This window comes from Kogia breviceps, chromosome 4, assembly GCF_026419965.1.
Source record: "Kogia breviceps isolate mKogBre1 chromosome 4, mKogBre1 haplotype 1, whole genome shotgun sequence".
NCBI lineage: Eukaryota > Metazoa > Chordata > Mammalia > Artiodactyla > Physeteridae > Kogia > Kogia breviceps.
Window position 1 is genome coordinate 514,147 of NC_081313.1, and position 26,087 is coordinate 540,233.

The window sequence follows — 26,087 nt, forward strand, 5'->3', positions numbered from 1 at the left end:
ACAGCAGAGTGGGTTCTTAGGGGCAGTCCATGTGCCTCCCCTGTAGCTGGTTTGGGGCCATGTGACGAACTCTGCAAGTGAAGGAGGCGTGTCTTCAGGGCCCAGCAGAGAAGAGCTGGTGGCCACCCAGGTGGTACCCCTCTCCCCCAGGCCCTAGCTGGGCTCCGTGTGAGATGCGCACCTCATTGCCCGGCCCCTGGACTTTGGGCTTCTCCGTCGCCGTCGGTACTCACCTGGCCAGGACTATGCGGGCTTCCCAGTTCTTCTTGAGTTAGTTTTCATAAGTTATGTTATCTCTCTAGGAATGTGTTCTTATGGCCTAATTTGCAGGTTTTTTGGCATGACACCATCTTTTAATGACATTTTAATAGTTTCAGCATTTGAAGTTGTGTCCCTGTGGCAGAGATGTAGGGGCAGGCGTGTCCCTTCACGCAAGGCCTTGCTGTTCAGGGGACGGGATGCAGCTGCTGTGGCGTCAGGCTGTCCCAGCTCCTGAGCTCAGGGCCCTCGTCCAGGCAGCCCCAGTCAGTGACCAGGTGACCCCAGCAGGGCCCGGGGATGCCCCCAACAGGCCACTGACCGAGATCCTGGGCCAGCTTGGCGGTGGTCCAGAGGCCTCCGCTCCTGCATCCTCCTGTGTGCCTCGGGGGTGGTACCCACCGTGGGCTGCCGATCTCGCCTCCGTGCTGCTGCCCAGCGCCACTCATTCTCCTCGGTCATCCCTCATCCTGGCGGCTGAGCTGTTACCCATTCTTCTGTGTTCCTCTTGCTTTATCGCCTAATGTAACTGATACACTTTAGTTTAAATCTGCCATCTCATTTTGTGCTATTTGTTCTACTTGTATGATTTTTTTTCCTGTCTAGTGTTGCCGTTTTTAGGTAATTTTCTGTCATTCACATTTTCACCTCCACAAGTTTGGAGGCTATGTGCCCTGTTCCTGGTGTGGTATCACAGCGCATGTTTGTGTTTATTTCATCAGCACTCCTGGCATCATACCTGAGCCATGAGCACGTGACTCCCTGTGCACCCCTTCCGGCTTACATGTCATGGTTTTCAGGTGCCTTAATGAAATATTTTGTTTAAATGAAATACAGTCACTATTTACCTGTAGTTATTGTTTGCCCACTTCTCTCTCACATCTCAGACTCTCCGTCTCTAATCACTCTCTGCGTTTACAATTTCCTTTCTCACGTACTGGCACGGGTCTCCCATCACAGTGTAAAAACGTCCTTATTTTATGGCAGTTTTGATGGCGTCATCCCCGTTTTCAGGGCTGCTGTGGGCGTCCGTGATGTGGTTTGTGTCCAGATCCCACTCCAGGCCTCGCACCTGGAGGGTGGCTGGCGCTCCCGTAACCTGCGCGTTACCGCAGTGCCCACGCAACTACCCGTGCACGCAACGCACTTTTGAGGACCACAGACCCACGATTTGACACCTTTATTTGTCACTTTACCAATCTGACACAGTGTTAACAACAGGGAACACACGAGGAGGTATGCAGACAGACAGGGGCTGTTTCACCACAGGTTTGCAAGCCAGGCCTTGGACCGCGGGTGACAGGTGACACCACGCCTCGGCCCTGCAGACGCCCCCAGAGTTCCTGGTGAGTGTGGTTCTGAGTCGGAGCACCCGTGACGTCCACACTGCTTGTCCCATCACACTGCGAAGTGATGCCCTCGTCACTCCCTAACGGTAAGAAAACAGTGCAAAAATAGATCGCATCTATATATATATACATTTATTTCCCTTTCCTGAAAAAAACTTAGTACAAACTAGTAGCATATGATCCCTTTCAAGTTTGAGTTATGTGCACCTCCTTTGTTGTTTGGCTTGGTTTGGGGAAGAGAGAAAGTTAACTAAAGCATCTCAAAGTGCAGGGCGACCACCTCCCGGGAGTGCCCGGGACCACCACTGGCCACACTCCACTCCCACAGACGGAGGCCACACCCGAGCCACGGGATTTCACAGCGCGCTCAGTAGTCAGCGGAGGGAAGCTACTCGGGGTCAGAGTTCGAAGGACATTCTAGCCTCGTGGTGACTTCACAGTACAGCTGAACTGTCAACCTGAGTGGACGGAACAGGTGACAGTGGTGTCCCCACCTGCACGTGCTGTGGGATGGGATGTGCCGGCTCGTGCGGGAACACTCCCAGAGGAGGGAGCCTGCTGGGTCCTCGGGGGTGGGGGGAGCACCAGCAGCCTCCCCGAAAGGTCCAGGCGGTGGCTGTTGTAGGGTTCGTGGGCCATGGCGTCTGTGACTGAGCTCCCTGCCGCCGGCGTAGCCACAGAAGCAGCCACGGGCGGTGCACGGCGCACGGCAGGGCTGTGCCGTTAAAGCTGGATTCACGGCAGCCGGTGGCTGAGCGGGCCCAGGCTTCGGGTGTGGGAGCCTCTGTCCGCTTGGTGCTCCAGAGGGATGCCTCGGCCTGCCCTGAGCTCTCGGCCACAGGGGCGTGGACGTAGCGCAGCTTAGACAGGAGGCGATGCCGCTGGAGCTCCCCATACCTCTTCCTGACTGCAATTTTCATCGGCCTCAAACCTTAAGACTGAGGATATTCGCGGTGTAAAAATACTCCAGTATAAATATAGATCTCTTCCTGTAATATTTTAAACTCACGTAATTTGAACTTCAATTCTGGTGCAGTGACTACCGCCTAGTTGCTTACCCTAGAGCATTAAATAGAAATAAATAAGTACTGTGGCGCGATCAGTGTTCTCAAATGCTCGCTCTGCTGTCCCGGCGCTCGGCGCTGTCAGCATGGTGCACCCTGACCACGGGTCCCTGCTTCCTGGTGGGCTTGCTGTGCAGTTTCCTTCATTCATAGAGAGACATGTAGTTTCTAGTTAACCACAGTTAGTAGAAGCGAACGGGTGTTGCATAGGACATGCAGTGATGACGCACACCTGCCTGTTTGTCCACAGCATCCAGAGCCTGAGGGAGGCACGTGTGTCTGTGCAGAGATTGGAGCCCAAGCGACGTGCTGTGTTTGGGCTACACACAGATGCCGTGACAGAGCCACCGCTTCCTCCTGCCCTGAGCGGGGAGATGTGTTTCCAGAGCTACCCTTTGGGAAGGAAGCCTCAGGCGGGCTGGGGACACCTGAGAGCCACCCAGACGCCTCGGCCTCCGCAGCTTGGGAGCTCGCGAGCGCAGGGCCGGCCACGGGGGCAGCTGTGTGCACTAGAGGAGGTGCTGCTGTAACCACCGGGAAGATGGGTTCCTGCGGCGTGGGCGGGGGGGTGCGGCGGCGTCCCAGGCGCCACTGGCGTGGATTCTGCTCAGGCCGCCTCCCGGGCACGCCTGCCCCTGACCGGCTGGGAGGGCTGGACCCGTGTCCTGCCGCGGGACGGCTGTGTGCGGCGCCGGGTTGTCGGGCAGGTGGAGACCCGCAGCGGCTGGGTCTGGGGAGGAGGCCTGTCCCGACTCCACGGAGAGGAACCGGCCGGCCCTGGAACACGTGCTTTGACATCTGTGATCAGCTTAGTGCCCAGAAACTCTGCACGTTCCGAGTTGTCTGCAGACGCGACTCCCTAGGTGACTCTTGCCTATGGAGGGAGGAGAGGAGCCCAGGGCGGGGGTCGGGCTGCCTGCCTTCCCCCAGCCCTCGGGCCTGTTTCCTGGTGGCGGATTGGGGGCCTGGCCGGGCAGCTTTGGATCCCCAAGTTTTAGAAACTTTCTAGACGGCAGCGATTCACATCCTCGGTGACCCTTAACTCCTGTGCCCCGTCACTTCCTGGGTGATCGTGCGGTGAGGTGCCAGGCCTCAAGACGAAGCTGCCTGCAGAGACTACTGCCATCCCAGGGGGAGCCCCCCGTACCAGGGGCCGTGTCGGCTGGGAGCGCTGGCCTGAGCCCCTCTGTGTGGGTGGGCAGGGCCTCCCAGGTCCAGCCGTGACCAACGTGCCTGCCGTGGCAGTGCTGGCCCTTCTCACGGCCACCCGTGCCGTGGGCCAGGCCGTGTGTCTATGGAGGGGTGCCCCCAACCGGCCTGCTGCGCTGGACACAGGACAGATAGCGGCAGGGCGGTGGGATTTCCGGGAAGCATTCCCCGGGGGCTGCCATAGGCTTTCCCCGGGACCGAAACCAGGACCACAGGGTCCAGAGGGTTACACGCCGGGCTGTGGCCATGTCCATGCAAAGGGACACACTGCCAAGGGCCTACTGTGACAGCAGGAGGCCTCCCCTCTGGCGTCTCAGAGAAATCAAACCCCGCAGATGCTACCGGCCTCGGGCCCTCCCCTGGCCTGGTCCTGCCCTGCGGTTTCTGCACTCCTGAGCGGGGAGGACAGGGAAGGCCGCTCACGGAGGCTCCAGAGAGGCCAGAGGAACCACCGCGGCCAGAAGAGCAAGGAGACAGCCGTCGGGCTACGCGCAGCCTCTAGCCCAGGGCCCCCGGGGTCTTCCCGGCTCGGGGCGGGGACACAGGGGCCGCGGGGAGGGAGTCACGGAGACGGGATATTCTGAGTGTTCCCTGAGCCGTTCTGAGAATAAACATGCATCACTGTTTCCTATCTCTTCTCAGAGAAGCGAAATGAACTGCCCTTAGTTTCCATTTTAAAATCTCGTGACGTCACACTTCGAGTCACTTTGGTCGACAGAGGCGGCTTCTTCCCTTGCACGGCAGCCCTCCGCTCGGCGCCCGCCCTCAGCGCAGACCTGGCGGTCGGTTTGTGCGTCTGAGCGCGTGTGCATGCGTGCGTGCGTGCGTTTGTGCGTGCCTGGGCGCGCAAGCGTGCACTGTGAGCCCCGCCTCCCACACCTCTATGGTGCCCTCCGGGACCCGCGGCGCCCTGTCCGGGGCTCCCTGTGCTTCATCGGTGCTGCTGGTTGGTGCCTTGGCGCTTGCGGGTCAGCACCGCCCCGACAGGGCCCGCCCCCCTTGCTGCAAACCAGTGGCCGGTGTGGTCTGGCCCCGGGAGACACTTTAGAAAGGGCCATCTGCCCACTTCCTGGTGGGGACGAGGCAGGTGTGTTAGGAAAGGTGAGTCGGGGCCAAAGCTGGGGTGGAGGGGAGTGCGGGGCCGGGCGGGAGGGAGGCCTGGAGCCTCCGCGGCCGCCCAGCCCCGGGTCCGAGTTCTGCCTGCAAGCACAGGAATGTAACGAAGTGTGAGGCGGCGGGGGGACCGGGCGACGGGAGGAGGCCCCGCCGGCTACTTGCCCCCCTGCACCTTCTGGTCGTAGGTGCCCGCATGCTTGTAGCCCGGCACGTAGCCCGACTCGTCCACCAGGTCCACGCGGCCCGCCCTGCCCTTGCCCCTGCCCGACGGGTCAAAGCGCTCTTTGTGGGAGCCCGTGAACTTGCTGGTGTCCGTGAGCCGCGACACGGTGGGCGAGGAGATGGCTTTCTGCAAGAGAGCGGGGAACGAGGTTAGGGAAGCCGCCAGGGTGAGTCCAGCCCAGGGGCCCAGACGCGGACGGGGGCCGCTGGCGCCCGGGAGCCACGCTTCTGCCTCCTTCCCGAGACCCGCCCGCCGCACTCACCGTCACCCCCGAGATGATGGGGGCCTTGCCCTCGACGAGCCTGTGCACCTCTCGGATGGCCTCCTCCCCGCTCTTGTCTTTGAACCTCTTCTTGGCCAGCTCCTCCAGTGCTTCCTTGAACTGCTCGAATGAGATGGTCCTGCAGGACTTGCCCCTGCAGGGAGAGGGGGCTCAGGGGGCGCCCACCGGGCCCAGGCACCCCCACGGGGAGGAGGTGCTGAGCAGTCACTGGGCCGGGACCCGCATCCCACCCAGGGCCCCGGTGACATCGGGGGACCCCCTCACCCCACCTCTTTCCCCCAGCCCAGAGCGAGTCTGCCATTAAAACACAGAACGTGCCCCTGCCCCACGCTGGTCTGCAGCGTTGCACCCAACAGTCGGTTGCCGTCGGCAATGGCAGCAAATATAAATCGTCTTGGAACAAAGTTGAAAGGAAGCACGTCCTTTATGAACGACTGGACATCAAAACACATCCTTGTCTGGTTCTAAAGCGGGCGAGTATGTGGCCTCCATCAGAGGGAAAGTCAGGGTGAAAAGCACGTCAGATCCCACGGCACAGAGGCAGCTGCAGTCCTGGCTGGGGACACTGGCCTGCGTGGGGTCGCCAGGGGGTGGGGGGCACGGTCCCCACTCGGGGACAGGATTGGGGGCCGCCTCCCCATGGCCGGGGCCTGACCAGCACTGGGCAGGCTGAGGCACAGCCAGGACCCGGGAGCAGCTCCTCACCTGGAGGCAGCCCACGGCTGCCTGGGACCTGGTAGGTCATTCTCGCAATTTCTTTCTCCTCCCTCCCTCCCTCCCTCCCTTTCTCCCTTTCTCCCTTTTTGGCTGCGTTGCTTCGCGTGGGCTTTCTCTAGTTGCGGTGGCGAGCGGGAGCTACTCTTGGTTGAGGTGCGCGGGCTTCTCATTGCGGTGGCCTCCCCCATTGTGGAGCACGGGCTCCAGGCACGTGGGCTCAGTAGTTGTGGCGCATGGGCTCAGCCGCTCCGCGGCATGTGGGAACTTCCCGGACCGGGGCACGAACCCGTGTCCCCTGCATCGGCAGGCGGACTCTCAACCACTGCGCCACCAGGTAAGTCCATTCTTGCAATTTCAAAGTGGCTCTAGACTGGCTCTTGGTCTCTATGAATTTTAACTGAAAAACACTTTTGCCACTTTGGATCTTCCCCAGCTAATCCATCCAATGAGGTTTTCAATGTTCTACAGTCAGAGGAGGTTGGGGGGAGGTGCCCCGGGGACCAACAGAAAGGCTGCCTGCAGAAGCCAAGGGCTCGAGACAGCGCGGCCGACGGCACCCAGAGGACTGGCTGGAGAGGCGAGAGCAGAGTGGGAGGGGGCTGCCCCCACGTCAGCACCGGCCGCAAAGCCACAGGGACGGCTGCAGAGCGGCCACAGGACAGTCAGAAACAGGCCACATGTAAGGGTTTTTGACAAGGTTGCAAAAGCCAGTGAGTGGAGGTGGAGCTGCCCTTTCAGCGGCCGGAGGCTGTGCACAGAGGAAAAGGGCCTGGCCTGTGGCCCACGCCGTCTACAAGATTAACTCAACTGGACGACAGTCCTGCATTTATCAGAGACCCCAAACCATCCAACCTCTGGGTGAGCATCCAAATGAAACTCTCTGTGACCCTGGCTTAGGCAGATTTTCTCAGGAACGACCCCCCAGAAACAGTCCATAAAAGAAAAACAATGAATTGGACTCGACCAACAATTTTAAAACCATGCTCTTCAAAAGGTACTGTTAAGAGAAGTAAAAGACAAGCCACAGATGGAGAAAATCTGATAAAGGACTTGTATCTGAAATACACAAAGAACTCTTATACCTCAACAACAAGAAAAAACCCAGTGTAAAAAGTTGGGCAAAATATTTGAACCAGACACTTTGTCAAAGATCTACAAGTGCAAACCAGCCCGTGAAGGACACTCCACATCCCTGGGCACCGGGGAAATCAGGTTAAACTGGGATGTGGCCCTGCCGCACACCCGCTGGGACAGCGGAAGTAAGTAAACCAGATAAAAGGACGCCACGGTGCGGAAGGGCGCAGACGGCAGCATCCCCCAGGTGGGCTGGCAGCCCACGCACAGCCCCGCGACCCCTCCTGGGTCTCACTCGCACGTAAACCTGTGCGTATCGCTCTCCTATTCGTGGTTCTGTTCAGTCACCAGAACTCCCACAGCCCGGCGGTGAGCGATAGACACGCCTCAGGACGTCCCCTGCGCGTGCCAGGACCCACAGGCACTTGACACGTGAGTCTGAGGACACGGGACGTGCTGACCGGCCACCCCGGGGTCGGGGAGACAGCGGAGGGAGGACACAGCCGCAGGGGCCACGGGGAGGACGACCGAGTCGTGCCACCAGCGAGGCCACGTGGCTGGGTGGTGAGCGGAGCCCGAGAGGCCTGGACGGCTGTCAGGAGGGGCACCTGGACCGCAGCCCTCATCAGAGCCCCCGTGTCCGGCGGTGGGTTGCACCCCTCAAAGCCTGGCTGCGACACCACAGCGGCTCTGAGGTCCGAGGGCCGGGCTGGGGGGATCCCTTGGCCCAGCTGTCCCGGGCAGCGTGGTCCGGGCCTTGTCGGGGCGGGGAACCCGCTGTCCCTGCTGGTTGCTGACCCGCGACGGCCGCGGGGCCCCACTTGTTTGTCCTGGGTCGTCCAAGGCACTCCTGTCTCTATTCACAGACGCCAGGCCTGACTGCCAGCCTGGTGACCAGCCGCTGGGGCCCCAGGCACCACCAGTGTGAGTCACCCGGGCTGGGGGCGGGGGCGGGGCCGGCGGGGCCTCCGTCAGAGGCCGCATTCAGACCGAGCGCACGTGGGGGCCCGGGCGCGGACCTGCCTGCTCCACCTGGCGGGGCCGGGTGTCCCCACGTGTCCCCACCGTGACCGCCAGGCAGGGTCCCGGAGCCTGGTCTGGGCTGGCAGGGAGCTTTCCCCAGGGGGCCCCGCGGCCCCCGCTGGGAGCAGTCCCCAGGGAGTTCTCGAATGACACTGCCAGCCTCTTCCCTGGAGACACGTGATCACTTTACACGGCTCCCCACACACAGGGAGCCTGTTCTCCAGAGTGCACAGAGCTGGAGGGGTCCCCCCACCCAACCCCCCTCCTCCCGGCTCAGCACTGGGGCCAACCAGTACCCTGCCCAGAAGGCTGCTGCTCTGCTGGGAAGCCGGTCCAGCAGTAATGGGGTCACTGGTCACACACGAGGCCCCGCGGGCTGTGCTCTCCGGGCCCTGCGTCCCCAGCCCTCCAGGCCCAACGCAGGGCAGGCAGAGGGCTGAGCCCGGCCACTCCCGAAGGTCACCAGGGACACTCGGGCGCCAGGGATCTGGGCGGGGGGGTCAGGGCAGGGCCAGCGTCGTGAAGGCCGCTGGACTTTGGCTAACATGTCCTAGGACGGAGCAAGGGGCCCCCTCTGGACCACAGGTAACATGCCACTTGGGGGCTGGAGGAAGCCGACTCCCAGGCTCCCCTGAGCTGCAGGAGCTGGGACCTGGGTGACCCGTCCAGAGAGCAGGAAGTGGGGTCTGGACGGGGAGACTAAGGCGCCAGCAAGGGTCAGAGAGGAGGGAGCCTCCGAGATATTCCCATCAGACCCTGGGCCAGCGGGGCTGTGCGGCTTGCCACGGGAGCGCCGTCTGGAGGACCTGGATGCCGTGTGAGGATGCGGTGCGATGTGGCAGCTGCCCACACGTCTGGTACCAGGCCTTGGGAGCGGGCAGACGCCAGCCCCCTGCTCCTGGGCCCCAGGGACCACGCTGCTGGCAACCCGGGAGGAGGCTGGTCATATTGAGGTCTGGCGGCCGCCAGGCCGGCCGCCTGAAGGGCAGCTGTGACCGCAACAGTCAGCTACTCCCCAAGCAGGAAAGAGCGTCCGAAGTTCCTCCTGACGTCGTGAGGGCCTGACGCAGGCTGGAGGCTCAGGGATGGGTTCTGGGGACAGATGCACCTGAGGTCACTGAAACCACTTCTGGGTGTTTGGGGAAGGTCATCAAAAGGCCTGCGTGCACCGGTGTCCAACACCGATATCAATGGGATGAGGAGCCAGCATGGGCGGAATTGCCCGATTCCTGCCCCCCCAAGCCTTGGCCCTCTGTAGACACACCAGGCAGGCCCCAAGGAGGCCAGGGCAGAAGCCGCTGGATGCCCTGCACAGCCTTGGGCAGCCAGGAGAGGCCCCCAACAACACAGCTGGAAGCACGTGCTGGGATCAGGGCCCCGAACGCCGCAGCCTCACCCACCAGCCTGCAGGGAGGGGCAGGGCAGGGCCGGGCGCCAGGCACCGAGCAGGTGCTGGGCCCCGCCAGCGTGTCCGGGACCCACAGTGCACCCGGCTCTGCCCGCCACTCCCGCAGGCATCCCGCCGGCCTGGGTCTCTGCACCCATGTGCCATGTGCCAAGCTCTGCGCTTCAGACAGTTTCCTCCGCAGCCCCTGCGGCAAGAATGGGCCGCGTCCCCCGCCCCGGCGTGCGTCCTCCTAACCTGCAGCCCAGACGGGGCTCCAGAGTCACGGGAAACGCCACCATTGGCCAGAAAGCCGGCGAGTGGGGGCCAGGAAGGGCCGGCAGAGACCCCTCTGCCTCCCCAGCCTTCCCACCTGGGCACACACGCAGGGGACCCTGCGGCCCACAGACCCCCGGCGGGACTGTTGGGGTGACACTCCGGCTTATGGGAACGGGGACCTGAGTTAATTCCTTCGGCCCTGGGGCCGGGGCGGGGGTGGGGGGCGCAGGGCCGGGGGAAGCCCTGGCCCCGGAGACAGCAGTCTTCAATCAAGGCCTGGGGAAGAGCTGCAAGAAGCCTGTTTAAAACTTAACACGTAGTAACATCCAAACAAACAAGTGCTGCCATGACGACGGGCCTAAACAGAGGCTGCAGATACCGGGCTGGCGGCAGGGCTGCAGAGTCATGGCAACCGCCCCAAACAGAAACAGCCATCGACGGTCAGCGACCTGTAGTTCCACGCCCACGGCTCCCGCGAGCTGAGGCACTAATGCCGCGGCTGCCCCCTGGAGCGGCCGCGGTCCCACGACCCGCACGCCGGGACACACACGTCCCCACCGTGCCCCGCACACCTCAGACCTGGTCCCCCAGGGGTGGCTCCCAGCCCGTCCCGCAGGACCCCCGCCCCCCCGGGAGCACTGTCTACCTCTCCGTTCCCAAGCGTGAGGTCCCCCGCTGCACAGCTGGGAGGTCTGGGGAACCCTTCCCCAGAACGGGCTCTCCCAAGTGGGACCCAGGTCACAGGGACCCCCCAGGGAGTGCAGGTCCAGGAGGGCAGAGGGGGAGTAGCCACAGGCTGGTCTTGACTGCACCTCGACCACGACCCTTCGCCGGGCCGGGGCTTCGGCCGCGCACCTCCCGCCACGGCCCGCGCCCAGCAAGCCGAGGCAGAGACCCGGGGGCCCGGAGCAGCCTGGCTCTGAGGTGGGGCCCCCATAGTGCCTGGGCGCCAGGGGCCAAGCCTCCTCCCTGTCTGAGCAGGCGGGACCGGGACCAGACGGGGCTCCCTTTCCCGGGGGCCGGTAGGGCCCGTGTGCCTCCTGCACGCAGGGTCTCTGAGGCCCGTCCCGGGCATCTGTCCTCCGGGTGAGCCGTGACCAGCAGAGTGGAGACCTGAGCTCCGCACGTGTGTGCGTGTCTGTGTGATGCCTCGGGGACGCTGTTGCCGTCCTCAGGGGTCACGGGGTGTGAAGGGCAGGAGAAGGGGGAGGGGTGTATCGATGCCCGGACCACACGCCCGAGCCCGCGTGCACACGCGTGCGGACAGGCACACGGTGCCCACCGCTCGTCACCCCCGCTCTTCTTCACACGCGAACGTCCCCCAGAGCTGAGGGCAGCGGCGCCACAGACGCCCACCTCCCGGATTTGTGCCCCCCGCCCCCAGCAGCCCCCCACGGGCCGGCCTCTGCCGCCTGAGACCCCCCGGGCTGTGGCAGGCGGCGGCAGCAGCGTCCCTGACCTGGGCTCCCGGCCCCACCGGGGCGTGTTCTGGTTCAAACTCCCGGGCACCTTCTTCCGGGCGGGGACGGCGTCCTGAAGCATCGCCTCCTGGCCGCCCGAGAGAACGCAGAGCCCTGCTCCCACCCCGCTGGTCCCGGGCGCACACGTACTTGATCTTGCTGAAGACGATGTCCACGTCGGTGACGGTCACGTTCCTGCCGTCGATCACCTGGCAGTCCCTGCACAGCTTGGACCAGTTCTTGCCGTGCATCTCCTTCCCGGTGGCCCTGGTGTCCCCGTGCACCGCAAACCTCCGGAAGGCCTCCTCCAGGGCGCTGAGCTCCGGGCCCGTGGCGGCCGCCCCCTCGCTGGCACCCTCCGACTCCAGTGACAGCCTCTTGGCTGCCTTGTCCTTCGCGGGGTCCCCTGGGGACTTGGGGGGCGTCTTGTTGGCGGGCTTGGGGGGCTTGGGCCTGCTGTCAGCCATGCTACAGGGAGGAAGCAACAAGAGGTCACCTGCTTCTGTGGGCAGCTGCCCAAGGCCCCCGCTGCCCGCGGACAGGGGCTGTGGCCCGCCAGCGACCGTGTGACCCCGGGACAAAGTGTCCATCTAATGCAGGACACGGCGAGGCCCCTCCAGCCCCAGCACCCTGGCCTCCAAGTCCCCGACAGAGCCCCCAGCACGGGGGAGCACAAGCCAGCCCCTGGGGGACTCGGGACCCCTGCTGCTCTGCGGGGCTCCCTGGGGGACAGCTTCCCGGGCATCGGGGGGGTGACACCATCCTCGGGGAAGGGGTCCAGGACCAGTCACGCTGCTGCGCCCACCTCAGGGCCCAGTCTGCTGACCAGGGTGCCCCCCACCCAGGGGCCCGAACAGACTGCTAGTAGGAGAGGGAAGCCCCAGGGGAGCGCAGGGGTCTGTGGAGCCTCCGAGGGCCGAGCGGGGCTGCAGCCCAGGCCCAGGGTAGGGGGGGCTCACGTTGGGGGGTGGCTGATGGTGTCAAGAGCCCGGGTCCCCACGGGGCTGGAAGACACCTCCACCTCCAGCAGCTCTGGGGGGCCGGGAGCTGAGCACCCCCAGAGTCACGGCTAGTGGTCCGTGGGGGGAAGCAGGCAAGCCGGCATCGTGGGGGTCCTGAGCCGGGCCCTGCTCGACTCAGGACCTACAAGTTCCCCAACAGAAGGGGTGGTGCAGCTCAAGAAGGCACGGTGGCTGGTGAGGGAGGTCCAGGCGGGGGCTCAGGGCAGGGGGGGACATGACTGGGGATGTGGAGATGAGCCCCAGGACCCAGCTCTCCATCCTGGGCTCCACATTTGTAGCTTAATAAAGTAACTTGAAAATTGCTTTAACAAAAATAACAGGAGTGAGACCCTCCATGCCGATGGGAAGCTCTCCAAGGTGACTTCCTGCTGTGGGGAGAAGCAGGACGGTGGGGGGAGCAGAAATAACACAGCCGATGTTGGAGCCAGCGAGGGCGAACAGCACCCACGTGTGGGCCTGCGTCTCGTGACCAGGTGTCGCTGTGGCTGGCTGTGGACGTGGCCAACTGGAGGCCCGGCGGGCCCCGTCGCTGCCCCCTCCACGTGAGGCTTGTCAGCAGCTGGTGCCCGGTGTGGGACCAGGGCCCGGGGTAGGAGGCGCAGGGGGTGGGCAGGTGCGGTGGGGGGAGCTGTGTGGGCGTCACCTGGCCAGGCCCTGCGGAGGCACGCTGACCCCGGGGCTCCGCGGCTGGGAACTGATGAGGGACTCGCGGCGGGTGGGCATGGACTGCATTACTGGACTTGCATTTTCGTGAGGGTTCGGGGAGGGCAGGGCAGCTGCAAGGTGGACTCACAGACCAGAGTGGAAGGAGATGCAGGACGAGCGGACCAGGGGACGCCTGCCCCAGCGTGTGCACCAGGCTCCAGGGACCACCCCACCACAGGGGCCCAGCTGTCTTCAGACACCGCGTGATCCGCTGGCCCCAAAGCCCCTCACAGGCGGGCCGTGCCCCAAAAAGGCGCCACGAGGCCTGTGTCTCCAAAATGATTCTCCCTGGCAATGCCCTTAAGACATGACTATCTGAAGCAAAACCTACAGGAAACGTGACACAGGACAGACCCTTATATGACACAGTCACAGCTTCCGCGTGACATTAGCACACAGTGCCCCCAGCCAGGAGGGCTGGGAATCCATGTTAGCGATCTGCTTGCAACAGGGCCAGGTGTGCCTGTGAGCCGGGCCAGGTGTGCCTGTGAGCGGGGCCAGGTGTGCCTGTGAGCGGGGCCAGGTGTTGTTTTAAAGGCGACAGCAACTCTGCCTCTCCTGGTTCTGCACTGAGAGTAAAGGTGGAGCATGTGTTCCTGCTCCGCAGGTGTGAACGCACCTCCATCCCCTGGCTCCGCAAACCAGCTCTCAGCCCCTCCTCCCCAATGCCCCTCCCCCCCATACTGCAGATAATCTACACCCTACCTGCGGGCACTTCCTGCGATCGGACCAGGCCTCAAGCATCTTGCCCCTTGGGGTCCAGGTGCCTTCCAGCCCCCGGGGCCCCTTCCACCTCGTGGGTCCTCTGGGCCCAAAGGCCCGGGCGGGTGCTGAGTGCACCAGGATGGCCGAGGCTGGCTGGAGGGCGGCGTGGGAAAGCTGCCGGTCCTGGGGTGGGGGGTCGGGATGGCGTGCTTCCGGGGAGCAGGATGCGGGCCAGAGGATGCGCACGTCTGGGAGCTGGGACCCGCACAGGGGACTCCCCGCCTCCCAGGCCCCGTCCCGCCGGCCTCCTTGATGCCAAACCTCTCGAAACTAGGAACCCGGCTCCACCGCACACTGAGCCAGCTGGGCCGGCAGCACAGGGGAAAGGCGGGTCACGGCTCAGCCATGGCGCCCGGACCCCACCGCGGGCTCTGTCGGGTCACCAGCATCGCACCCCAAGTCTGGAAGCTCCCCACAACACAGCAGCCCCACTGGCGAGCCCCCTACTTGAAGAGTCGGGGAGCCGGGGGGTCCAGAGGCCGCAGCGCGCTGTGGGGTGTCACTGACGACACGCTAGAGCTCGACTGGGGTTCCTGTTACCGACCTCGTCCTAGAGGCTGCTCGGGACCGGGAGACCAGCCCGCAGGTGGGAAAGGGCTCCCGGGACAGCGGACACCAGAGGAATCTTGGCGCCGCGAGCCGCGGTGGGAACCCCGGGCTCTGGAGCTCCCGCTCAGGCGTCCCTGTCCTCAGCCCCGTCGGCCCACCCCGCGTGCCGGCCTCCAGATGTCTACACCAAGCTGGGCCCGGGGGCGGCAGCCTCCGCCAGGGCCGAGAGCCCAAGTCCCTGGGCCGTGGCTGCACCCGCTGATGTGCCCCCAAGGCCCGGGGCCCAGCTGAGACCCTGCTCCTGCGCAAGACCCGCACGGGCCCTGGAAATGCCAGGTTCAAGAGCATCTGACAAACTGGCCCTCCTCGGACCTCGATGGAGCGCCTGACGCCGACCGGGCTGGGCTGACAGTCCACTGAGCGCGCCTGACCTCGGCCGTGCAGGGGCCTGGCCACAGGACGGCCCTCGCCGGATGCCGCTGGACGCGCGCGCAGACGCAACCCAGAGGCTCCGTGCCGAGTGCGGGAAGGAGAGCAGGCGCCTCCCAGGGCAGCCCAGCCCCTTTGGACGGCTCATCCCACCGGGGCCCGGTCCCAGGGCTGATGCGACGGAGGGGGCGAGGGAACGACAGCAGCGGCCCCCAAAGAAGCTCCAAGCACAGTTGTGCCGGGGCCGCACGGGAGGCCAGGGCGCCTGGTCGGCTGGTCCCAGGGAGAGCCTCCTTGACCCCTGCCGGGTGGGCGCGCTGTACCCTCGCGGCCAAGATGAGGTGGGCGGGTGAGGGTTAGGACAGAAAATGCAGAAGACCAAGCGGCCAGAAGCCGGGGGTATGGATGCCGTCGCCTCCCCCTCCTCCCCTCCGTCCCCCAGCGTCGGGGTCCAGCTTCGCCCTCGGTGCAGCCCCTGGAAAAGGCACAGCCTCCGAGTGAACAGCCGAGGGGAACAGAGGCGTCGGGCCTGCACACCCTCTGGACCGCCGGCCCGCAGCTCCGGCTCTTTGTTTCAGAGCCCATTTGAACACAACACGGCCCTTTGGCAACTGTTCACATTTTAATCACAATACGGCCACCACTCCTGGGCTGCCCAGCACTCGGTGTGAATGACCACTCGTCCCAGGCGGCAGGAGCCTCCCAGGCGGGCGCCAAGCGGCCTCTGAGTGCCGGCCCCGCAGGGCAGACGGTCCCCGGGGTCTCAGGGTGGGTGCGGCCCTGCTGCCTCGGCGCCGCCTTTCACGGTCCCTGCAGGGGCCCCGACGGGACGGGACAAGCGGCTGCCGTCCGAGCAGGATGCCGCCCAGGGGCCGGGTCACACGCTTCAGGCCGTAGGCCCGGAAAGGCCCGTGGGGTGGGCACCTCCCGCACGGAGGCTAGGCCGTCCCTCGGCGCAGCCTGGGAACCACAGTCACAGCCACACCGTCCCCTGCGCCCAAGTCAAACGCGGTTTCTCTGGGACGAGAGAGAAGAAGGTGGGTAGCTGAGCGGGCGCCTCCCTGGGGACAGTGGCCGTCCCGCGTCCCGCACCGTGTGGGGGTAGCACCCTCGGGCCTGGGGACTCCTGCTGGTCAGACTGGTGGGCGAGGGGACGGGGGTGGGGGGGGTAGGGGCCAGGACAGGTTTGCCACCCCTGCCCCTCAGAAGAACTGATGCGACAGCAGGAACTTCTCTGGGTCGCCACGAAGCTGGGGCTTTTGGGGGGACTCACTCCGTTGGGACCTCTTGGCCTCCCAGGAACCATATCCTGGGCCCCAGTCCCCCGGCCCCAGAGCCGGTCTCTACCGTTTCTTACAAAATCCAAGAACACGGCATCTGCAGCCAACCTGGGGTCGGGCGGGCCCTGTGCAGGGCACGTGTAGTGGGTGAATGGTGGCCCCAGGCCAGGTGTGTCCGCGTCCCCGCAAGGTGGAGGATCCTTGCTTGGAAGAAGGGTCTCTGCAGACGTCATCAAGCTAAGGGTCTCGAGATGGGTCCCCTCTGGACCAGGGTGGCCCTAAGTCCCTTGACAGGGGTCCTTACGAGGGCCGGAAGAGGAGACACACAGACACAGAGCAACCACGTGAAGCCGGAGGCCAAGACGGGAGGGACGTCGCCACAAGCCCAGGGATGCCCGGAGCCCCGGGAGCTGGAAGAGGCAGGAGGGACCCTCCCTGGTGCCTCCGGAGGGGGAGGGAGCGCGGCCCTGCGACACCTCCATCTCGGACTGGGAGTCTGGCCTGAGAACTGGGAGAGGACACATTTCTGTAGTTTTCAGTCAAGAGTCTGTGGTCCTTTGTCACAGCAGCCCCAGGACCTGCACACAGCAGGGACACCAGAAGGGGGTCCCTGCCCCAGAGAAAAGCGCCTGCAAAGGCCCGGAGGAGTGAAGCCTGGGCGGCGGCACAGAACCCAGAGGCGAGAGCGGCGGAGGACCCTCCCCGCAGATGGGGTCTGGCCTCAAGTTGGCGTGTGCAGATGAGACCCTCAACAGGACGTCTGTCAGCTCCAGGAACGCGGAGCTGCCCGCGGATGGCCTGGCCTCTCCCCGACGGCAGGCGCCCTGCGGTCAGCACACGCCCGCACGGCAGGTCCTGGGGCCAGGCCTCCAAGGCCGCCCGAGACCCCACGGACCCCACAGCGTGCAGGCCAGGCCGGGGGCGGGGAAGCCAACCGCAGGGCCACAGGGGCAGAGAGGTCTGCGGGGAAGGGCCGCTGCCTGGGTCCCACGGCTGGCAGGTGAGGGGCGGTGTCGCCTGCGGCCGCCGCGAAGCCTCCCCTGCCCCAGAGCAGCCAGCACAGGTGTGCAGCGCAAACCCAGAGGCAGCCCGAGGGTCTCCGAAGTGGTCCGCGGCCCGGCCCTCACTCCCCCTCTGCCAGACACCTGGGAGGCTTCCCACCACCCACGGGGACTGAGAAGCCCCAGGTCCCCCACCCGGGAGGGCAGGGCACCCTGAACAGACCAGCCCTGCCCTGGGGGTGGACGGACGGGCGCCCGGGAGGCAGGGGTGGTCAGGTCGGCTCCTCTCAACCCCCAGCGTGGGTGCCGGGATCTGGACCGCGGGTGCCCCGCACACGGCAGGACACACATAAGCGCTCCTGAGGAGGAGACGACCGTTGGAGACGGAAAAACACAATATCCACATATGATAAAAAAAAAAAAAACAACGGGCCTAAGAGGGGGAACAAGTGCCAAGAACTTGCAGAAACAACAGGAAGCAGAAACGACTAGAGGTTCCAGTTACTGGAGCTCGATCAGACACTGAGTTTAAAGTGAGTACGTGCACCGTGTGCAAAGAAGAAATGGGCAGTGCGCGCCATGTGCAAAGAAGAAAAAGGACAAGACGAGGGAGTGCAACAAAGAACGGGAGCTGTAAGAATGCAGGAGGCAGGTCTGAAAAGAGAACACCTTAGAAATTCTAGCCCTAAAAAGCACAATAACTAAACTTCAGAACTCAGTGGATGGCTTTCACAGCAGAGCGGATTAAAGAACTCATGGATCAGAAATACCCAAGAGAAAACAGCCAGACGGGGTGGAAACGCGTGTGTGTGCACACATGTATGCGTCACATGTGAGGTGAGCTGCCATCTAAGAAGTCAGGGGAAAAACCTCAGCAAATTAAGGACAACAGCGTTAGAAACAATGAAGATAAAAGTAAAAATTAATAAATTAGAAAACAAATCTATAACACAGAGGACCAACGACATCAAAAGTTAATGCCTTGAAAACACTGAAAAAATTGATAAATACTGGGGACGTTAATCAAGTAAAAAAAGAGAAAGTCAGGGCTTCCCTGATGGCGCAGTGGTTGAGAATCCGCCTGCCGATGCAGGGGACACGGGTTCGTGCCCCGGTCCGGGAAGATCCCACGTGCCGCGGAGCGGCTGGGCCCGTGAGCCGTGGCCGCTGAGCCTGCGCGTCTGGAGCCTGTGCTCCACAACGGGAGAGGCCACAACAGTGAGAGGCCCACGTACCACCAAAAAAAAAAAGAGAGAAATTCAAAATATCCAATATCAGAGTGGACATCCCTACAAGCGCTACAGATACTAAGGGATTAAAATATAATAAGAGAATATTATAAACAATTTCAGACCAACATGTTTGATAATCTAAATGAAACAGACAAATTCCTAAAGACAAAGCAAAAGCCATTTTACCAAACAGTAACAAGAAGAAATATACTCTTATAATTGCTCTTGTATTTATTATTAATTCTTATAATTATTGAGGATTTGAATTCTTATTTAAAACCCTTCTCACAAAGAAAACTCCAGGCCTGGATGACTTTACCAGCAGATTCTTCCTTATATTGAAAGAAGAAATAATGTCAGTCTTACACAAATTCTTCCAAAGAGTAAAAGATGAAACACCCCACCCCGACTCATTCTGGCTAAAATAATCCTGGTACCAAAACCTGATAAGGGCGTTACAAGAAAAGAAAAATCTATGCCAATCTCACTTACAAGCACAGATACAAAAACCCTAAACAAAATATGAACAAACTGAATCCAGTAATAGATAAAAAGGATCAATACCTTACAATCAAGTTTGGTTTATGCCAGGAATGCAAGGTTCATTTAACATTAACTTAATATAATTCATCACATAACACAATACAGAACCAAAATCATATTATCATCTTAATAAATGCAGCCAAAGCATTTGATGGATTTCAGCATTTATTCACCGTAAAAATTCTTAGCAAATTAGAAAAGGAAATAAATTCCTTAATTTGATAATGGGTACCTACAAAAAGCTACAAAATCATCACACTTTGAATATTGGAAAATTTTTCTTTTCAAACTGGAGTAAGAGAAAGACGCTTGCCAGCTATCACCACTTGCACTCACTGTGTCAGTGTGGTAAATAAGGAAAGGAAATAAATATGATATAAACATAGAAAGGAAGAAATAAAACTGGCATTATTTGCAGTTTCTATGACTGTGTACATACAAAATCCAAAGGGACCCCAGGAAAACTATTAGAATCAACCTGAGTTTAGCAAGGTTTCTGGATACATGGTCAACATACAAAAATCGATTCTATTTCCATGTAGCAGCAAAACCAGACAATAAAAGGTATTTAGAAATATACCATTTTTTAAAAAGTGAGGAAATATGAATTACCTAGGAGTAAATTTAACAAAAGATGTGCAAGACCGTCGACACAGAGACCATGAAGCACTATCGAAAGAATAGTGATATTATGAACATGGATTAAGTCTGAAATACAAAGAAGTCAATTGTCCCTAAATTCATCCACAGTTTAAATTTAATCCAAATAAAAATTCTAACACTTTTTGTGTCTGGGTAGTGAGACAAGCTGAATGCAAAATATACACGAAAAGGCAAAGAACCGTGAATTAACCAGCGATCGATCTTGAAGGAAGAACAGGTGGAGGATTTGCCCAGTGGTTTCCAGACTTGATGGAAAGTTCTGGAAATGAAGCCAGTGTGGTGTGTGGTCCTGGTACAAGGACAGAAAATAAACCACCGGGCAGAAGAGAGCCTCGAATCCACCCGCACATGTGCAGAGACAGTGTGGCCAACAAATGTGGTCCTGCAGGAAAAGCAGGAAGAGAACTTTTTCAACGAAAGGAGACGGGCTGACTGAACAGACACACGGAGAAAAATGGAAATTAATCCAGGTACAGATTGAAGCAGGAAAGGCAAGATCATTAAACCTCAGGAAGGGGGTGCTTGAGAGTATCTGATGTCCCGGGTGGGAAAGACACTCTACACAGGACACAAAACCCACTATCCCGAAAGGAAAAGGTTCTTAAATGGCACCAGATTAAAACTCAGAACGTCCATTCATCAAAAGATGTCACGAAGGAGAGGAAAGACAGCTGTGGGGTAGAGAAGCTATCGCTCACCTGCAGCACACACTGCTGCCTCCAGAATCTAGAAAGAACCCTGTGGATCAGCCAGAAAAAGACAGCTCTCGAGAAATGGGCAAGGGACTCGAGGAGGCCCAGCACATCCAGACACCCAGTCACTGGCAGGGACGCCCGGCTTCGTTACCTTAGCCTGAAACGCAGGCTCTGGCACGCACCCTCCAGACGGCCGGCCGCCAAGAGGCCACTGCGCCCTGCCCGCTGCCGGCGGCTGTGGGGCGCGGCTGCCAAGGGGCTTCAGCTCCGGGGAGCCGCCGGTAACACTGGCTACGACTGGAGGGCGACGGGGCGCCGAGGGCCCAGCAGAAACATTCGCACGTGTTCTCCGAGGAACGCGCAGGGGGGCTCCAGGCAGCCACGCCAGAGAATGGAAAACACCCCAAGGCCCGTGGCCCACACAAGGGCTCAGCAGATGGTGACGGGTTCACGGAACAGAGCGCGCACCGCCTCCACGCGGCACTGCCCGAAATGCGCCAGCATGGCAAGAGCACGCGCTCTGGGGTAGGACGGTTTAACGCTAAACCGGAGACGCGGGGAAACAGACTCGGGCAGTAAAACCACAGCCAAAGCAGAGCCCCTCCCCAGGAACGGGCTAGCGGGGCAGCCACAGCCCCTGGCAGGAGCAAGAAGCAGCCTCGGGGCCTCTGGAGGCCTGGGGGCCAAACAGCCAGCAGAGCCAGGGCGGGGGAGACGAGGCCCAGATGAGCTGCAGGAAGCGCCTTCCCAGGAAGGCAGCCGGGCGCTGGCAGCTCCTCCCAGGATCCGACGCCCACGGCTCCCCGCACCCAGAGGCAGTGAGAGTGTGAGGCCTGAACGAGGCGCCGGGAGGACGCTGGCTTTTGTGACATTCCCGCTGGAGCGAGAGCTTCCCAGGGCTGACCTGGCCGGGCTCACCTGGCACCTGATGTCTGTTGAACAAATGGGTGCAACGGGGTTACAGGATGAGACCTCGGGAATGTGGCCCAAAGAGGGGAGACTGTGCTGGGACAACTGGACATGCTGGGGACACGGGGACACACGGGGACAGTGTGCTGTGGGACACAAGGCGATGGGCAGGAAAAGGCTCCAGGTGTTCTTAACTTTTAGGCTTGAAAAAAGGTCGGGACCAGTCCTTCCTTTTCACAAATCTAATTAAGAAAAGGAAAAGTGGGCAAGAATGTGCTCTCCGGAGGGTGAGCTCACACCCCACCCCCGCTAATGGGGGTGCAGAAGACACTTGGGTTTGGTACCAAAGTCAGAACACCATCATTTCCTCACACCCCGTGAAAGACTTTTGACATTTCTGCACCAAAGAAGGTCCTACATTTGGACATTTAGACATTAAATTACACTTGAACTTCACTGCATGTCATTGCACGTCCTGTACAGTTGTAGGGGAAATCTGCAAGCTGAAAACAGTCTTGCTTCCCTGTCAGCAAACGAGATCTGGAGACAGCATGCCACGTTCCTGTGGGGGGCTGCCCTTCCCCCATATGCCCTTCTCGGGGGCTGCAGGTCACAGAACCCGCACCCTCCCCTGTCACCCCAGCAGGGCCACTCAAAGCCGTTTCCAGGAACTGCCATGTGGGTGTCACTGAGGACGCTGCCCCTCGGAAGGGGCTCTGCTGAGCTGGGACTCGTGGTGGGGACGCTGTGCACCGGGGGTGCCGAGTTTGGGGACTCCATGGGTTGTGACGCCGTGGTTACCTCCCCACCCAGAGAGGAGGCTGGTCTCCCCAAGAGGGGCCGAAGAGTGGGGCGGGCCCACGCAGGGTGCCGGAGACCACGTCTGAGCCCCAGATGCCGCTGGCCACCCCCCCAGGCAGCTCCCCACCTTCCTTCCCAGGAAACATCTGCTGCTGAAGTAGCAGGAGTTGGGCGTGTGTCAATTCTCCTGCCTAATCCCAGCATCTGCCTGGTCCAGGGTTTGGGGCTCAGGTGGCCTCTACACAGTGCCCAGCACCCTCGGTCTGGGGTGGTTTCCAGATGGTGCCAGGCTGGGCCCAGGGCACGGACCTCCCGACCCAGGGAGGACCTGACACTTCAAGGTGCAGTGGGGGCCGTGCCTCATGGCCCCGGAAGCCCCAGATGGCGTCTCCTGTACGCGCTCCTCTGGCCTCACAGCAACATCACCAGCTATAAATAGCCCTGGCGCTAGGCCAGCAAGCCTCTCCCTGAGGAAGCTTCTAATTCTCAGCCTCTTCTGCAGGGAGCGGCTCCACTGCCCACCAGGGAGGGAAGCCACGAGGACGCAGCCCCCCGAGGACAGCTTGGCTGCTCAAAGGCTTTCTCTTAATCCTCAATCAGTGACGAGTGATTTTAATTTTCTTTATGAAATTCTCCTGTGATTTGCACATTTCCCACAATGAGCATCTATAACCTTGTATATAGTTAAAACAGCTTATTTATTGCAACTTCAAAGGATTCACGAAGATCAGCCAAACAACACCGAGGAGATAAGAATTCGGCCAACACAGCTTCCTCTAATCTCCATCACTTTGTCATTCCAAAAAGATGGAGAAGAATTTTTTAATGTAGTACATAAATTAGGGTACCTTTCTGAGTCACAGATCCTTTTGGAGATCATGAAGGCCCTTTCCCCAGGAAAACACGCATACCCTTGCATGGCACGCATTTTGCAGATGCCCCCAGGAAATTCACCAGCAGCCCCTTCCCCCTTCACTCATCACTGAGCCCTGGGATTGGGAACAGGGGCTGTACCAGAGAAGGAATCATGGAGCCCAGTTTAAGGCACTCGCAAGGCGCCTGTCCCATGGCCCCCGCCCCTCCCCCCATTTCCTGCCTGCTCCAAGCTCTCCCTCCCCAGCCCCATTGCTCCATCCCCGGATGTGGTCCTAGTGCACTTGGAGTTCAGGTCAGGGTTTACTGATCACCTCCTAGGCGGCAGGGGCTGGCCCAGGCCCTGGGGAGGCCACCCCCAGAACACCCTCCCTGAGATACTGGCCACGGGGAGTCCTGGGAGGTGGGGGGGGGGCATGGGAGCTAGGTCTTTTTATCGTTTATAAATGTCAGATGAATTAGCCAGTAAATACACAGACGGATGACAGCATAGCCAGCTTAGCCTAAAAGGTGTCCCATCATCAGAGAGCACAAAACGCCTATCAAAACAGCAGTCGCAGAGACGGTTTTCTTCCCACCTCATATCAAGGCTTCATTTACATAACTGAGACCGCAGAATAAAGGGTTTCTCTGGATCCTCCTTCAAGGGCGGGGCACTGGTCCCCAGGGGCGTGTGGAAAAAATACACTGGCAGCCAACCTCTTTATCTTGATTGCCGGGTTATGTGCCCACAGGCGATAAGAAAACAGAACACCCCTCCGGGGATGCTTCTGGATTTGCGAAGTGTAGGCCTGACCCTCTCACCTGCACCGATATGGCGACGTTAAATGCCGGACCGAGAGGGACGGCCGAGTTCTCGCCAAAGGATCACGTACATTCTCGGCCCGTCGACACAAATGGCCTTTACTGTGGCCCTGGGTCTCCTAAAATTCGTGCTGTATGACAGTGGCTTCATTTCAAACCCTCTAAACCCTAATGTCCCGCCGTCTCGCTGGCAGCCGCCACCCCAGGCCTGGGCATGTGAACGGTGTTTATGTAGCAGGACACGGAGAGGGAAGGGGCTGCGAGGGGCGTCCTCTGTCGCGTTACGCACCGACGCGAAGAAAGGCCAAAGCGCCTTTTTTAGGGCCCAATTATAAACCTGTCCTTTGCATCGCCGGTCGCTCCAGCCCGCGCCCCCGCGTCCCCAAACCCGCGCCCGGACGCAGCCACGGGGGCCCGAGCGCCGCGCGGATAGCCGGCAGCTGCGGGGCGCACGGACGCACGGGGCCTCGGGGAAGGGGCGCGGGCGGCCGCCGGGAATGGGTGGCGCGCCACGGCCTGCGGGCGCAGGTGGCAGGAGGAGCAGGGGGCCCTGCGCGCCGCGCCCCGGGACGGAGCCCCGCGGCCCCTTACCTCGGAGATGCGGCGACTGCAGCGGCGGCGCCTCCGCGACTCGCGCGCGAGCGACCCGGTACCCGGCCTGCGCTCGCGCCGCAGCTCTCAGCCCGCCGGCTCCGCCCCCGGCCTCAGGCCCGCCCCCAGGCCCGCCGGCGCGCCCCCTGGCCTCCAGTTTCCGCGCCCGGTCCGCCCCACGCCCTGCCCTCCCCGCGCTCCCATTGGAGGACCCGTCCCAGGACCCGCCCCCAGGCCCCCACTGGCCCCCTCTGGGACCCGCCCCCCAGGCCCGCCCCTCACTCTCTTGGCGGCTCCGCCCCGCCCCCTCCCTCCCGGGCTGCCGGGCGCACTGAGGCCGTCCGAGCGCAGACCCTGCCTTACAAGGCGGGTCGGCGCTGGCCCCAGGGCCACACGGCTCCGCGGGGCGGGGTGTCGCCCGTGCGGTCCCACCTGGCTCTCCGGGACCCCGGACGTTGGTCGACGGTTGGGCGCGAGGGCGGGCCTCCCGGCTGGGGCGGCCAGACGCTGGCCTCTCTGCGGAGACGCTCGGGCCAACGCTGGGGTCCGGGATGGCCGGGCTCGGACCCCACGGAGGGGAGCAGGGTGGGGCGGGGAGTGGGGCCGCCCCGCGAGAGTTTGGGGGACACTGGGAGGGTGAGGCGAGCGCCTGGCTGGGATGGGCCAGAGGCGGGGAGGCGGGTTCGTGCCGGGCCCTGGGCGCGGTGCGCAGCTGGGACTCCTTCCCGGGGACAAGCGGCGGCGCCCCAACCCGAGCCCCCACTCCAGCTGGAGGCGGGCCATCTTCCTGCGTCCGACCGGGGCCTCCGCGGGTTACCTGGGTGAAAGCTGCAGACCTCAGAGCCTCTTCCAGGGTCTCTTCCTCGCTCTTCTCGGGACACCTGCTGCCCCCTCTCCACCAGGCCGGCTCTGCGCCAGGAGGGGTGGGGTTCGGAGACAGGGCGCGTCCCCGCCTTCACCAGGAGGTTACTCAGCCGAAGATTCTGGGGCCGGGGTGACAGGGAGGTTCTAGTACTGAGACTTGGGGTGCAGGGGTCTCCCTCTCTATCCTCCGGGACCCCCCTCCAGTGGAGCAAGCCGCCTCGGGCTGTCGAGATGCCCGGGCTCCAGGGGGAAGTGTGGCCTTTAGCTTCACTGCTGTGGTAACTGGAGCTGGCCAAGGAGCCCACCGCAGGCCCCGTCCTCCCCTCTTGGCTGCAAAGCCCCCCACCCTGAGCCTCACACATACACAACTCCATGGCCCACAGACCTCACTCCTCCCAACCCCCCACCAGGCTCTGTCCTCCGTCCTGGCTGCAGAGACCCCACACCTGACCCCAGGCTCTGCCCAGCTCTCAGGTCTCGTCTGAATCGGAATTGCGGGCAGCAGCTTCTGACTTCACCTGGGATTCCGGCCGGGCCAGGCAGCAGAGGAAGCCGGGGTGCTGAGCCAGAGAGGGGTGACAGGTGCTGCTGTCCAACAGACCGCCCGCCCCTGGGAGAGAGGATGCGGTTTTCTCGACCCATCGGGAACCAGGGACGGGCAGGCCGAGCCCGCCTGTCCCCACCGTGGTCCTGGGCCGAAGTGCCTTTCTCTCAACCCCTCTGGTTCCTGCTCTGCCCCAAACTGGCCGAAGACGGGCTTCTATTTCTCGTTTCCCTGAAAAGTTTCACGCTCTGGACACCAGGTAAGCCCAGAATCTTAGAGTCGGAAGAACAGGGGAAGCAGGAGGTCCCCCTGAGGCCCGTTCCCCGTGACCTGCGGTCCTGACTCTTCAGGTTGAAGCTGGGCTGCACCTTCTCTGTC

The 26,087-nt window shown here is 61.7% G+C and overlaps 1 protein-coding gene across 1 annotated transcript; it reads right to left on the bottom strand.

Annotated features, from left to right (window-relative positions):
* Positions 1-1,423: 1,423 nt before the first annotated feature.
* Positions 1,424-24,437, bottom strand: TPPP (tubulin polymerization promoting protein). The gene is made up of 4 exons (XM_059059894.2): positions 24,302-24,437; positions 11,590-11,907; positions 5,482-5,635; positions 1,424-5,345 (listed from the first exon to the last, which is right to left on the bottom strand). The coding sequence occupies exons 2-4, from the start codon at positions 11,904-11,906 to the stop codon at positions 5,151-5,153; spliced, it is 666 nt and encodes a 221-aa protein (XP_058915877.1). The 5' UTR covers position 11,907; positions 24,302-24,437; the 3' UTR covers positions 1,424-5,150.
* Between the last annotated feature and the right edge of the window lie 1,650 nt (positions 24,438-26,087).